Here is a 14,403-nt window from a genome sequence, read left to right as displayed (position 1 = left end):
GGGGGGGAGAAATAAGCATGGGGAAATAGTTTTACTTTGTGTAATGGCCCATCCACTCCCAGTCTTTGTTCAAGCCTAATTTAATGGTGTCCAATTTGCAAATTAATTCCAATTCATCAGTCTCTCGTTGGAGTCTGTTTTTGAAGTTTTTTTGTTGTATTATTGCGACTTTTAGGTCTGTAATCGAGTGGCCAGGGAGATTGAAGTGTTCTCCAACTGGTTTTTGAATGTTATAATTCTTGATGTCTGATTTGTGTCCATTTATTCTTTTATGTGCCAGCAATGCCCCTCTGCCATGTACATTGGCCAAACCGGACAGTCTCTACGTAAAAGAATAAATGGACACAAATCAGACGTCAAGAATTATAACATTCAAAAACCAGTTGGAGAACACTTCAATCTCCCTGGCCACTCGATTACAGACCTCAAAGTCGCAATAATACAACAAAAAACCCTTCAAAAACAGACTCCAACGAGAGACTGCTGAATTGGAATTAATTTGCGAATTGGACACCATTAAATTAGGCTTGAACAAAGACTGGGAGTGAATGGGCCATTACACAAAGTAAAACTATTTCCCCATGCTTATTTCCCCCCCCCCCCCACACACACACACACACCCACACACAGTTCCTCATATTTCCTTGTCAATTGCTGGAAATGGGCCATTTTCATTACCACTACAAACAGTTCTTTTTCTCTCCTGCTGATAAAAGCTCACCTTAACTGATCACTCTCCTTATAGTATGTATAGTAACACCCATTGTTTCATGTTCTGTGTGTGTGTATATATCTTCCTACTATATTTTCCACTACATGCATCCGAAGAAGTGGGCTGTAGCCCACTAAAGCTTATGCTCAAATAAATTTGTTAGTCTCTAAGGAGCCACAAGTACTCCTGTTCTTTTTGTCGGAAGACAGGATAAGGGGCTAGATGGACATTTGGTCTGACCCAGTAGGGCCATTCTTATGTTATGTTCTTATAACTTGAATGTAAAATGCCAGGATTTGTGTAAATGGAATAATCCTGAGAAAAACGAAAGGGTGGCTCTCCACTCTGTGGAGTGGAATATAGGAATTTGCAAATGTTTTGTCTAGGAACCAGTGTGATGAGGAAGGAGCAATGTTATGTTTCATTTCATTAAATACTGAGAAGCTGTTAAATGGCAGCTGTTCATTGGAATAAATGGTGTAAACGGCCACAGTTTTGCTAATGTAAATGGTTTCTCTCAAGTACTAACACTGGGTAGGTTCGGACCTTTCCTGAAGAATTTTCTTTAAAACCCTAGAAGAGGATGATCTGCAGCTCAGCATAAGGTCTTGGGGGAGGGATAGTTATCCTGCTCAGATGGCAAGAGATCATTCAGATTTCATAAGTCTCCCACTAACTAACCTCTGGGCTCCTGTATTGTATTGGTGCCTGTCATGTAGTATCTGAGTCTCTAATAACTTTGAGATTAGTAACTTTTTTTGTTCTGTAAAATTATCTGGTGCTTTATCTGACAACGAAACGTTCCTCAAATGCAGCCACTGGGGGCTTTTCCTGTGGCCACAACAGCCTCCTGTGCGGTGATGGGGGGGGGGGCACAAAACATCAGGCCCTCTCCCTCCCTCCCTGTTGCTTCTGGATGCCCCGCCCTGCACTGCCTCTGGAGACAGGTGGGGCACAACACTGCAGGAGCAAGGTGAGTTCTTGACCCACCATGGGTGGGGAGGGACAGTGGGGCTTGGGTGGTTGGGCAGCAGGCTCCACCAGCAGGACTTTGGGAGCCTGGCTGCAGGGCTTCGGGAGCAGCCCCCCGGCTCCAGCCATGCAGTCTGGCCTCCGGCCACATGGGAGCAGGCACCAACCTCTGGCTGTGCGGCGGCGGGGCTTCCTCCTCCCCACCCCCCCATCACCCTGGGCCCCGGCTGCCTCCCCCTCCAATCCGCCCCATCCAGGCTTTAATTTGTCCTGGTGCTTGCTGAAAAAAGTGATATGAACAAACATACAAATCTCACTTTTCACAGCGTTATTTTTAAATTATTGAGTCTGCAATAAAAAACCCTACATACATAAATTACAATGATTTGGACGTGTATATTTAATTTATTTTTCCTAAAGTTAATTAAGTATTTAAGAAAAAGGTGTCAGTGTGGCCACCAGCAATGTTGTTGTGAAAACCCCTGCTCTAAGGGTCTGTCTACACTGCAATTAGACACTCGTGGCTGGCCTGTGCCAGCTAACGTGGGCTCAGGCCAAGGAGCTGTTTAATTGTAAAGCAAATGTTCTGGCTCAGGCTGCAGCCTAAGTTCTGGGGCCATTCCCCATTGCAGGGTCCTAGAGCCCAGCCTCCAGCCCAAGCCCAACACGTACACCAGAACTGAACAGCTCCTTAGCCAGAGCCAGTTGGCACAGGCCAGCTGTGGGTTTTTAATTACAGTGCAGATGTCCCCTATGTGACTGTTACCGCCCTTGTCCCCAGTCAGGACACCACACGCTCACTCTGACAAGGTCCAGAGCAGAACTCCGGCAGTCTCTTCAGCTATTGATGCTGCCAAATGCATGTAGCTGCCAGGAATGTTAGTTACATTCCAGAGCAAGCCAAACCTAGCAGAACAGAGTGAACCAAAATCTTACAATGGGTTAGTTAGGAGGCAGAGCAGGAATTCAGACCTCACATACTGGATCAGTGGGGTATATACTTTGGGAATATACCACTGATAGGAAAACTGATTAAATAGGGAGTTAGAGCATTCACATGGGACCAGAGTTCCTGTAGCTGCACAACTTACTGTCATTTCTCTGCACTGTGGCCAGCAGTTTTCTTCTGAGTGAAGGCGGAGCCTGAGGAAACCACTGTTTTCTCCTGCAGCCCAGATCCTGAAAGTTCAGGGTCTTGACCTCCTGGCCCTGGAGTTTTGGTGGGGAGGCACAAAGTACTTGCACACCTAGGAGACAAAAACTGACTCAGTTGCAGGGGGAGGGGCTCCACCTTCCCACCCATCCTTCCATCCCCATTTTGGAGGGAGGTCTTCACCCTTGCTCTTTATTATATAAAGAGCACAAGAGAGTGCACCTGCTAATGCCCACCCACTTAGCCTGTTCTCAGCTTCTAGTGAAACCTAATGGAAGAAACAAGAGAAGAAATCACTAAATATGGAGCCATCAGCAACAAGCAAAATTAGGGGGAGGAGTTGCTGTGAATGTGAACTGCCTGTTACCTGTAAAGCATCAAATACATTTAGGCTTGTTCTCCACTACAGATAGGAACCTCAGAGGAGAGGCAGGGCAGGGCAGGACCTTGGAGGAGGGGCGGGGCAAGGGTGTTCAGGTTTGTGTGAGTAGAAAGTTGGCCATTTATTCAGATGCCTAAATGTGAATTAGGAGGTGAACTTTAGGTTCCCATTTTCCAAAATCTTAGCCAAATGGAAAAAAAAGCCTTTTCTCCTTTGCATCATTTCTAGGCATCTTGGGCATTACTTGTGACCACAATAAATAAAAACTTTCAAAGTGATTTTTCAGTTGATGTCCCTTAAAAAAGATTAGAGAAACTCTAGAAAATAGTCTGCTGGAAATAAGCCTGCATTAATCAGAAGAGATGGAATAAAAGGGACCAAATAGGGTTTCTACATCTATTACTGCTGTAATCCTTCCCTGAACCCTTCCAGGGCATTTACGCTTAAGTCCCTCCTCTTTACCCATGGTCGCCCTGCCCTCAGTCCTTCCCTCACCTCGTCTTTGTTGTAGCCATTGCTGGAAAGGATACATGGAACAATTACAGACCCAGGGGTTCCCCTGAAGCAGGATCTGATGGGTTCTTTCCATTAGTTGCAGGACTAGTGCATCCACAGAGAGTAGATCATTGTTCCGCAGATCCAGATGGACAAGGGCTCCAAAGGCTAGGAACGCAGGCAGCTGCAGAATCTGAAGCTTATTGTTTTTCAGGAGCAGTGTGTGCAGGTTTCTCAAGCCCTGGAAAGCTTCTGGGTGAAGGTGGGAGATGTTACAGCTGCTCAGGTCCAGCAGATGAAGTGCCCAGAGGTTAGAGAAGACTGCTGGATAGAGCATGGGAATGATGTTGTTGGAGAGGTTTAGGGCACGCAGAGAAGGGAAGTGTATCAAGAAAGTCTCACTTCTGGGCATTGCCAAGGAGTTGAAGGAAAGGTCCAAGCTGGTGATGTTTCCAGGAAGGGAATCTGGAGTGTGCAGAAGGCTCTTTCCACTGCAGTCAGCCCATCCCTGAGAAAATATTGTCATCTAAATGAGAGGGTTCTGCATCCCTGGTAGGATTCTCCAGTGAGACTCTCAAAAATTTCAAACATTCATTACTTTAATTGTTTTTTGCAGAGTTTTACAGAAAAAACGAGAAAATGTTAGGAACATAGGAGCTAACAGAGCAGATCACACCAATGGTCCTTTTAGTCCAATATTCAGTCTCTGACACAGGCCAGTACAATTAGATAAAGACCAGCGTAGAGTGGCTCACTGTGGGTCTATAATCACAACACAATTTACAGAGTGAGATTAACATGAGAAGAAAGGGGTGGTGGAAGAAGCAGCCCAGATACTGTAGATGGGGTAGAATGGGCAAAGTTGCTGGACATCCACTCCGGTTGTATTTATCATTCAGGATCATTTCCAAACCTGTGACCATCTAGCACTGGAATGTGTGGTCCCCTCATTCCTCCCCTTGGATTCCCAGACTCTGCCTCTGTCCAGCGTGTTCTTAATTCATTAAAGGGTCTCCAGCTTCCTGAGAAGTGGACTGCACTGCTTGATTGCTTGGACCATGTTTCTTACATGGGCTATCGCACTTCCAGTTCCCAGGTGAGAGCCCACCAGCAGACATCTGCCTGTGCAGAGTGAGTAAGCAAGCCAGAGTGACTGACTTGTAGGAGGGCATCTATCTAACTATTTATGGAAGGGTTTTAAACCAACCTGGCTTAGAGGGGAATGAAAACAGCTATATAAATATAAACCTATCTCATAGAACTGGAAGGGACCCTGAGAGGTCATCAAGTCCAGCCCCCTGCCTTCACTAGCAGGACCAAGTACCGGTTTTGCCCCAGTTCCCTAAGTGGCCCCCTCAAGGATTGAGCTCACAACCCTGGGTTTAGCAGGCCAATGCTCAAACCACTGAGCTATCCCTCCCCGCAATATATAATGCAAGGAAGAAAGGGGAAGGTGATAGTAATTAATATAAAACAGAAGCTAGGAATGGTAGAAAGGAGGGGGCAGTGTTGGGGCAGGGACTTTGGGGAAGGGGTTGCAATGGGGGCGGGACAGGGGTGGAACACTGACCAGCGCTGGGAAAAGTTGGCACCTATGGACAGGACAGATCACTTGATAAACTGGGTGTAAGCAAACAATATGTATTTTAATATGGCTAAATGTAAATGCTTCAATCTACGAACACAGAATATAGGCCATACTTACAAAATGGGTAGAGCCCTGTGTGATACAAAATTTTTATTCGCATCCAATCTGCAAACATGTCCTGTGGATATCCGCAGATTTGCAGGGCTCTAAAGATTGGGGACTGTATCCTGGGAAACTGATGTGGAAAAAGATTTGGGTTGTAGTAAGTGAAGGCCCTAATGAAGGCCCAGTATGAGGCCTGAACCAAACTAAAGTAATGGTCAAGACTTTGCTAACATAAAGCAAAGTTAAGCTGTGAGCAAGAGGCAGGCCCTGCTCACAGAAGCTGGCGAGAAAAGGGCTGATGTTGCATAAATATATATTCACCTCGCATAGTTAAAGTATAAACATGGTACCAAGATACACTATACCGGAACATTCCACAAATAACATGGAACAGGCCGACCCATCCCAATGACGGGCAAAAGAGTAAAATGATGGATAGAGTTGTTTTGATCGAACCAACAGGTACAAGGTGCGAGGCGGCACCTTACTGCATAGAGGGGTTGTACCTTGCTACGTAGAGGGGTTGCACTTCAATACGTCAGGAGTGATGTGTAACTTGTTTGTACCTGTGTATAAAAATGGATCCCTGGGGTGGTGTCTTTGTCCGGCCACGGGGGCAGTGGAAAGTCCCGCCACTGAGCCGGGTCCTTGCCAAGAGGCACTTTTCTCGTAGTATGCCCTGAATTAGGCTCAGAAACCTACAGGGAACTGCAATTGTGTCCGAGATCGCAATAAACCTGGCCGAGGTGCCTTTGTACCTTACTAGACTCTGTGGTCATTGGGGGTTCTCGTCGGGTCTGCTGTGTCAGCTATCTGCAGACCTGGGGCAGCACACAAAGGGAACACACGCACGCAGCCGAGTGATATCAACAGGAGAAAGCAGAAGCACCACACCGGTAGCATCTGACAACATGGGTATCATGGATAATCAGCTGAACATGAACCCCAGGATGACACTGTGGCCAAAAGGGTTAATGTGAGCCTTGGAAGCATAAATCTTGAGTAGGAGTAGAGGTTATTTTACTTCTGTATTTGGCATTAGTGTGACCGCTGCTGGAATACTGTGTCTAGTTTTGGTGTCCACAAGTCAAAAAGGATGTTGATAAATTTGAAAGGGGTTCAAGCCACAAGAATGATTAAAGCAGTGGTCCCCAACCTTTCTCGTCTGGCGGGCGCCAAACGACGAGCCACGGAGAACTGTGGCAGCGGACAAGCAGCCACCAAAATGCCGCCAACAAGCAGCAATGTCAATAGGTGTCGCCGCCGAGAAGCAGCGTCGTCCAGATGCGTCGCCGCCGAAAATCGGTGGCATTTGGATGACGCTGCTTTTCGGCAGCATGTCGGCAGATGCTCGTCCGCCAGCCATTAGGCGGGCGCACTTAGACGCCCTGGTGGGTGCCATGGCGGCCGCGGGCACTGCGTTGGGGACCCCTGGATTAAAGGATTAGAAAACGTGTTTTATTGTGACAGACTCCAGGAGCTCCAACTATTAACCTTCTCTCTGTTAAATTAAAGGGATGACTTGAGTACCTACATGGGGAACAAATACTTGATAATGGGCTCTTTAAGCTAGCAGAGAAAACCATAACAGGATCCAATGGCTGGAAGTTGAAGCTAGACAAATTCAGACTGGAAATAAGGCAATGTTTAACGGTGAGAGTAATCAGACATTGGAACAGTTTACTCGGGGTCATGGTGGATTCTCCATCATTGCGATTTTTAAATCAAGACTGGATGATTTTCTAAAAGAGCTGCCCTAGGAATTATTGTGGGACAGTTCTGTGGCCTGTGCTATACAGGAGGCCAGACTAGGCATAGGCACTGACTCCGTGGGTGCTCTGGGGCTAGAGCACCCACAGGGAAAAATTGGTGGGCGCTCTTTACCCACCAGCAGCTCCCCGCTCCCCCAGTCACCTCTGCCTCCTCCCCTGAGCGCACCGCCATGTCCTCCTCCTCCCCCCTCCCTCCCAGCGCTTGCGCTGCAAAACAGCTGTTTTGTGCGGCAAGCGCTGGGAGGGAGGGGGGAGGAGGAGGAACGTAGTGTGCTCGGGGGAAAAGGTGGGGCTGGGGTGGGGATTTGGGGAGTGGTGCAATAGGGGCAGGGAGGGGGCGGAGTCAGGGCGGGGGGAGTGCGAGCACCTACCGGCGTCAACAAAAGTTGATGCCTGTGATCACAATGGTCCCTTCTGGCCTTGGAATCTATGAATGGCCATTTCTTTCTAAGAAATGCTCAAATCTCACTGTAAAGCAGGGGTCTCAAACTCCCGGCCTGCGGGCCATCTGCGGCCTAAGAACCTCCCCAGTGTGGCCCACGGGGCTCCTTCCCACACACACTCAGCCCCCAAACTCCCTCCCAGAACCTGCACCCCTCCCCCTGCAACTTCACCCACTGCCCCATCCCAGAGCCTGCACCAAGCACCCAAACTCCATCCCCGAGCCCAACCTCTAACCCCTTCTGCACCCAAACTCCCTCCCAGAGCCTACACTCTGCACCCTAATCCTCTACCCCAGATCTCCTCCCCCACCCAAACTCCCTCTGAGCCTTAGGCAGGTGGGGGGGTGGCGTTTGGGGGGGCAGGTTCTGGGCAGCATGAGTAACATTATTGGCCCACTGGGAGGATTTGAGGACTGGCACTGGCCCTAAGGTAAATTGAGTTTGAGACCCCTGCTGTAAAGACTCCAAATGATGGAGAATCCACTACATCTCTTGGTAGCCCTTCCTGCCTACACATATGACTTTACACATTTCTGTATGGAGCTGTCTCTTGCGGCTTGCAGAACCTACTCTAATCTCTCCTGGTCCCTTTGCAGTTTGGTTCAGCTTTCTATAGTATTTTGTTGTTGTCTTGCATTCAATTGATTGGGCTGGACAGGACCTCCTGGGTCACTGAGCTCCTTTCCTGGGTGATTTTAGACTACCCTGAGCCCTGTGAAGAGTCCTCCATACCCACCTTACTGTCAATGCTGCAAGGATGTCCTGCCGCCGCAGGCCAGACACAGAGGAGGCTGCAGACACAAAGGTACCAGGCACATTCCATTTGGCTTCAGGAAACTGCACAACAGAAAAACAAGTCACAGGGAGGTTGTGGGGGACAGAAGTCTCCAGACCCTGCCCCCACTGAAATGAAGGTGTGACATAGACCAGTGCTGGGAAGAAACCAGACTATTTCCTCCCCCAATCCTGTCCCAATCAGAGTCCATTGACTCCAGGCACTTCTGGTACAGCTGCCCCCCCCTCCCCCCCCCTTTTTTTTTAAATAAAATGCAAATAAAACATAACGTTGACAACTATAAACTACTACAGCCACTTAATAAAGCTCATGAGAGAGAGCTTGCTCCAGCAGGCTGAGCACAAGGCAGTGACACCTGAGTTCTAACCCTGGCTCTGGGGCGGACTTGCGGTGCAGTCTTGAGCAGCTCAATCTCTCTGCCTCAGTCTCTCCATCTGTAAAATGGAGATAAAACCCCCTCATAAGAATGGCCATACTGGGTCAGACTAAAGGTCCATCCAGCCCAGTATCCTGTCTACCAACGGTGACCAATGCCAGGTGTCCCAGAGGGAGTGAACCTAACAGGTAATGATCAAGTGATCTCTCTCCTGCCATCCATCACAGCTCTCTGCCTCTCATAGCTGTTGTGAGGATTAGCCAATGTCTGTACAATGCTTTGTAAACCTAAAGCACTGCATGAAAAAAATGGAAGCAGTGGAGATCATTGTATTGGACATCATCTGTCAGTGCCGACCATCTCTGAACCTCAATGGCTTTCTCATTACACTCCTGCTTGCTCTCAAAAGTTCTTCCTGCAATGACGATGTCCTGCTGGAGTGCAGGTCAGCTGCTCTTGGTCTGTGTTTACTGCCGGCTGTGCCAGCAGTGTTCTGCCTGTCCCAAGAACCGGAGAGCCCAGGGTTGCGGGGGAACCTGTTTGTCATTCTGCTCAGAGCATTGCTTGTATTGAAGCTTCTTGGCACACAGGCTTTTGTAACTATTTCAGGGTTAAATCTCTTTGGCTCACAAAGCTCATGGGATATAGGCGGTAAGATTTTTGTCCTTCTGTCCATGAGCGGGTGTCTGAACTCATGATCCTAAGAAAGCATTGAGAAGTGGATTGTGAGATCCAAATGATGCAAAGTAGTAACCTCTTGCATCTGGAAGGACTGTGCATGAATTAGAGATGAGAGGTGGCCAGGGCATGTGTGGAAGGGCAGGTGATGAGGCAGGACAGACATGAGGCAGGATATATCCAGGAGGGTTAGAAGGATGGAGAGCACTGGGAGATGCCCAGGGAGAGGAGTAAAAGGGCAGGGGGCAGTGCTGGGGTGGTAGATGGAGGAGGTAGTGCTGAGGGGAGAAGTGCCAAGGGGGTGGGTAGAAAGGAAGGGGTAGATGGGCAACGGACAGCACTGAAGGGGTGGGGCAGGAGTCAGTGCAGAGGGGGAGGATCGGGGAAGGGGTCAGTGCTGAGGGGGAGGGCCAGAGAGCAGCAAATGTGGGGAAGAAGGGTCAGTGCTGAGGGGATGCTCAGGGGGCAGCACAGAGGGAGAGGGGCAGTGCTGAGGGGTGAGGCAGGAGGGCAGCACATAGGGGGAGGGTCAGGGGAAGGTGTCAGTGCTGGGGGGAGGGGCAGGAGGGCAGCACTGAGGGGGAAGGGCAGTGGAACAGGGCAGCTCTGATGGGGAGAGTCAGAGGAAGGAGTCAGTGCTGAGGGGTGGGGCAGGAGGGTAGCACTTAGGGAGTGGGCAGGGGGCTACAAAGGGGGGCAGTGCTGAGGAGGGTAAGGGTCAGTGCTGAGGGGAGGAGGGTCGGGGCAGGACTAAGGGGGAGGGGTCAGTGCTGATGGGGGCAGCAAGGGCAGCACAGGGGGGAGGGGGCAGTGCTGAGTGGGGTGGGTCGGGAAGGGGGCAGAAAAGCAGAGGTCAGTGCGCAGAGCACGGTGGGGCAGGAGGGCAGTGCTGAGGAGTGGGTCAGGGGAACGGGGCAGCGCTGAGCAGGGAGAGTCAGAGGAAGGAGTGGGTGCTGAGGGGGGGAGGGTCAGGGAGCAGCACAGAGAGGGAGGGGCCATGCTCAGGGTGTGGCAGGAGGTCAGGGGGCAGTGCAGAAGGGGAGGGGTCAGTGCTGAGGAGGAATGGTCAGGGGGCAGTGCAGAGGGGAAGGGAGCACCACTGGGGTCAGTGCTGAGGAGGGTAGGGCAGGGGTCAGTGCTGATGGGGGTAGCAGGGGGCAGCACAGGGGGAGGGGCAATGCTGGGGAGGTGGGGCAGTGCTGGGGGGTGAGGCAGGGGAAGGGGTCCATGCTGGTGGGGAAGGGGCAGGGGGCAGTATCGAGGGGAGGGGGCAGCAATGTAGCCAAGTTCCAGGGTTCCCTGCAGGGTCAGGGTCTGTGGGGCTCCAGCCCCAGTTTCTATATGGTAAATTTCAGCTCTGACTGGGGGGTGAACTGCACTCTGATTGGTGGCTCTTCCCAAGGGAGGCGGACCAGTGCGTAAATCAACCAATCAGGACTTCTTTAGGAAACAGTAAGAGCTGCTCCCACCCCACTCTGGCGTCCTCTAATTCAGTGGTTCTCAATCAGGGATATGTGTTCCCCTGGGGTACATCCATAGGCGCTGACTCCGTAGGTGCTCCAGGGTTGGAGCACCCATGGGGAAAAATTGGTGGGTGCTCTGCACCCACCGGCAGCCAAGCTCCCCTCCCCATCCTGCCCCACCCCACCTCACCTCCTCCCCCTGAGCGCACCGCGTCCCCGCTTTCCTCCCAGCGCTTGCCGCCACAAAACAGCTGTTTCGCAGCATAACAAGCTCCGGGCAGGAGGGAGGGAGGAGGAGGAGGAGCAGGAACACGGCGCGCAGGGGAGGAGGTGGGGCCAGGGTGGGGATTTGGGGAAGGGGTTGGAATAGAGGCAGGGAGGGGGCAGAGTTGGGGTGGGGATTTGGGGAAGGGGTTGGAATGGGGGCAGGGCAGGGGCAGAGTCGAGGCAGGGCCAGAGGGGGTCGAGCACCTACCAGCACCAGCAGAAGTCAGCGCCTATGGTACATCAACTCATCTAGATATTTTACAACACGCTACATATAAAGTACTAGTGAAGTCAATACAAACTAAAATTGCATGCAGACAATGACTTGTTTATACTGCCCTATAGACTATTCACTGAAATGTAAGTACAATATTCATATTTCAATTGATTTATTTTATAAGTATATGGTAAAAAGGAGAAAGTAAGCAATTTGTCAGTAATAATGTGCTGTGACATTTTTGTATTTTTATGTCTGATTTTGTAAGCAAGTAGATTTTAAGTGAGGTAAAACTTGGGATATGCAAGACAAATCAGACTCCTGAAAGGGGTACAGTAGTCTGGCTAGGTCAGTGGCTCTCAAACTTTTGTACTGGTGACCCCTTTCACATAGCAAGCCTCTGAGTGCGACCCCCCCCACTTATAAATTAAAAACACTTTTTATATATTTAACACCATTATAAATGCTGGAGGCAAAGCGGGGTAGGGGTGGAGGTTGACAGCTTGTGACCCCCCCATGTAATAACCTCGTGACCCCCTGAGGGGTCCCGACCCCCAGTTTGAGAACCCCTGGAATAGGTTGAGAGCCACTGCTCTAGGCCAGTCTCACAAGAGGGGAGCAGCCAGCAGGGGAAGCCCTGTAGCTAACCCCCACCTCTGCTACCCCAGTGAACAAAGTGCAATCTCTGCTCCTCCCCTCCCTGCCACACCCAGACAGGGGTGGGCAGGTGAAGAGCCCTAGAGCTGCCTGCAGGAGCAGTGGGGCTAGACTCGGGTAGAATTGATGTTGGGGCTGGGTAGTTGTGGGGGCAGAACAAATTGCTGGGGGTTCAGAATGACTGGGGGGGGGGTGGGCAGATGTGGGGTGAGAGCTCCTGCTGCAGGGACCAAAATCCCCTGAATAAGTTTGGCGGCATTGGCCACAGTAATTCTCACACACATGCTGCGGGTGAGCAGGGGGAGTTCAACAGTCAAATGACAGATATGAACACAATACAAATGGAATTTGTTCTTAAGTTTCAGAATTTTGGGGTCCAAGCCCTTGTTTTTTGAACCTCTGGTGGGGAAGAGCTGAGGCAGGAGGTGCCCTGGGGTGTGTGTAGAAGAGAAGGGGGTGAGAAGAGTCTTGGATCCAGGATCTAGGAGACAGGCCTAGCTTGCATTGAATGCTGGAGGAGGCTTCCCCTGGCGAGCTGCTTACAGAGCTAGGTTTGCATATGTGGACTCTAAAATTGTGCCAGTCTGTGCAGACCATGGCGCTGTGGTTTCAGGCTGCATTTGCACCAGCAGAGCAGGTGGTCACACTCCCCAATGTAGTTTGCACCCACACATGGGAGACTCAGCACAAGCAGAAACATAGAGGCTGCTTTGTCACTGTGCTGGAAAACGGACCTGCTGGTACTGGCCAAGCACAGGTCACTGTCACCTCTACTCCCAGAACAGATGCCTGTCACTTCCCCAGCAGAGAGAGCCCACAGACGCCATCAGCACTGGGGATCTGACCAGGAACCAGAAATGAGCTTTGTCCTTTTTCCTCCTCCTCCTGCCTGACACCCCCACTCACCCCAAATGTTCCCCGCTAAGGGGAAGGCCAGGCAGTTACCTTAGGAGCTGAGCCTGGCCGCCTGCTGCCTCTTGCTTTCTTCTTGGGTCTGTGTATTGTGGGAGTGGAAGGTGGAGTCTCAGAAAATGGAGAGTGAATGTGAAAAGGTGAAAGGTAAATGGAGCTGGTTTAAAGATTAACTGTAATCAGCCTCTCCCCTGCCTTCTTGGCACTTAAAATCAGCACGCTTCCTGGCACGCCCCCCGCTGGGGAGCAGGGCAGGTAACAGGGAGATAGGGCTGCAAAATTAATTCATGCTGGCTGCTGAGGACTCTGAATGCACTTTTCATCTTTAGATCTCAAAGTGCTTTACAAAGAAGGTAAATATCAATTGCCCTGTATCTTGTGCATCCCTGGGGGCTGGGTGAAACCTTGCAGAAGGTGGTGGGTGTAACAGCTGTCTTTCATTCAGGATAAATGTAAACACCAATTATAGACTAGATAGCTAAAACAATGGGAGCCACTGCCCAAAACACAGGCCACATGAAAGGTCAGTCAGGAATTTGAGCTATGCAGAGGAAGGGGTTTCACTGGGGTTGAATACAAATTGTTTTGCTGTATGTGTGTCAGAAACTAGGGTTACCATATTTCAGCAAGCAAAAAAGAGGCGGAAAAAGAAGACTCGGGAGGACATGTTCAGTGAGTTAATAATGAGCACGTCTGAGAGTGATAAGATGGAGCTCAGCACATGGAGGATTGCACTGTCCGACAGCCTGAATAAGGCCAGCAAGGACAGGAGAGCATGCAGAGAACACGAGCGTGCTGCGCAGGAAGAGATGCTGCGGATTATGAGGGAGCAGACAGACATGTCGAAGCATCTGGTTGAGGTTCAAGAAAGGCAGCTGGATGCTAGAGTCCCGCTGCATCCTATGCTGAACTGCTGCCATCATCTCCAAGTTCCACATCCTCCTCTCCCAGACATCCTAGGATGTCGCCGGAGGGTGGGAAGGGGGGTCCAGTATCTGTTGCACTCAACTCCAGGGGAGGGTGCAAGGTCCAGAAGGCGCCCATTCCCACACCTTTGACTGTTACTGCAGTGCGACTGTAAGCAAGCTGTCCTTGCTTCTCACCTCACCCCCGTGTTATCCGCCATTTTCCCCCAGGTTATCTTACTTTCTTTGCTGTCTCTGTATGTCTGTGAGCATAATAAAACTTAATGGATTGAATAGAAAAGGCTCTTCAAACATTCACCACATTGTGGTTAGTGGAGGTGAGCTGTTCTCAGTGGTGGCAGATGACAGAACAAGGAGTAATGGTCTCAAGTTGCAGTGGGGAAAGTTTAGGTTGGATATTAGGAAACACTATTTCCCTAGGAGGGTGGTGAAGCACTGGAATGGGTTACCTAGCGAGGTGGTGGAATCTCCTTCCTTAGAGGTTTTTAA

At 50.3% G+C, this 14,403-nt stretch overlaps 1 protein-coding gene across 1 annotated transcript in view; it reads right to left on the bottom strand.

The window, feature by feature from the left end:
* The window catches only part of C8H1orf210 (chromosome 8 C1orf210 homolog), a 16,678-nt gene extending 3,551 nt beyond the window's left edge, over positions 1–13,127 (bottom strand). The window contains exons 1-4 of the mRNA XM_034780004.1: positions 13,022–13,127; positions 8,359–8,459; positions 3,715–4,222; positions 2,776–2,931 (exon numbers count right to left, since the gene is read on the bottom strand). Of these exons, the coding sequence (XP_034635895.1) occupies positions 2,776–2,931; positions 3,715–4,222; positions 8,359–8,445 (751 nt within the window). The 5' untranslated portion in view covers positions 8,446–8,459; positions 13,022–13,127. The remainder of the gene's footprint in view (positions 1–2,775; positions 2,932–3,714; positions 4,223–8,358; positions 8,460–13,021) is intronic.
* Positions 13,128–14,403: the final 1,276 nt, after the last annotated feature.

The sequence above is a fragment of the Trachemys scripta genome, chromosome 8 (genome assembly GCF_013100865.1).
Source record: "Trachemys scripta elegans isolate TJP31775 chromosome 8, CAS_Tse_1.0, whole genome shotgun sequence".
NCBI classification, from domain to species: Eukaryota; Metazoa; Chordata; order Testudines; family Emydidae; genus Trachemys; species Trachemys scripta.
This window is presented reverse-complemented; position numbering and strand designations above follow the sequence as displayed.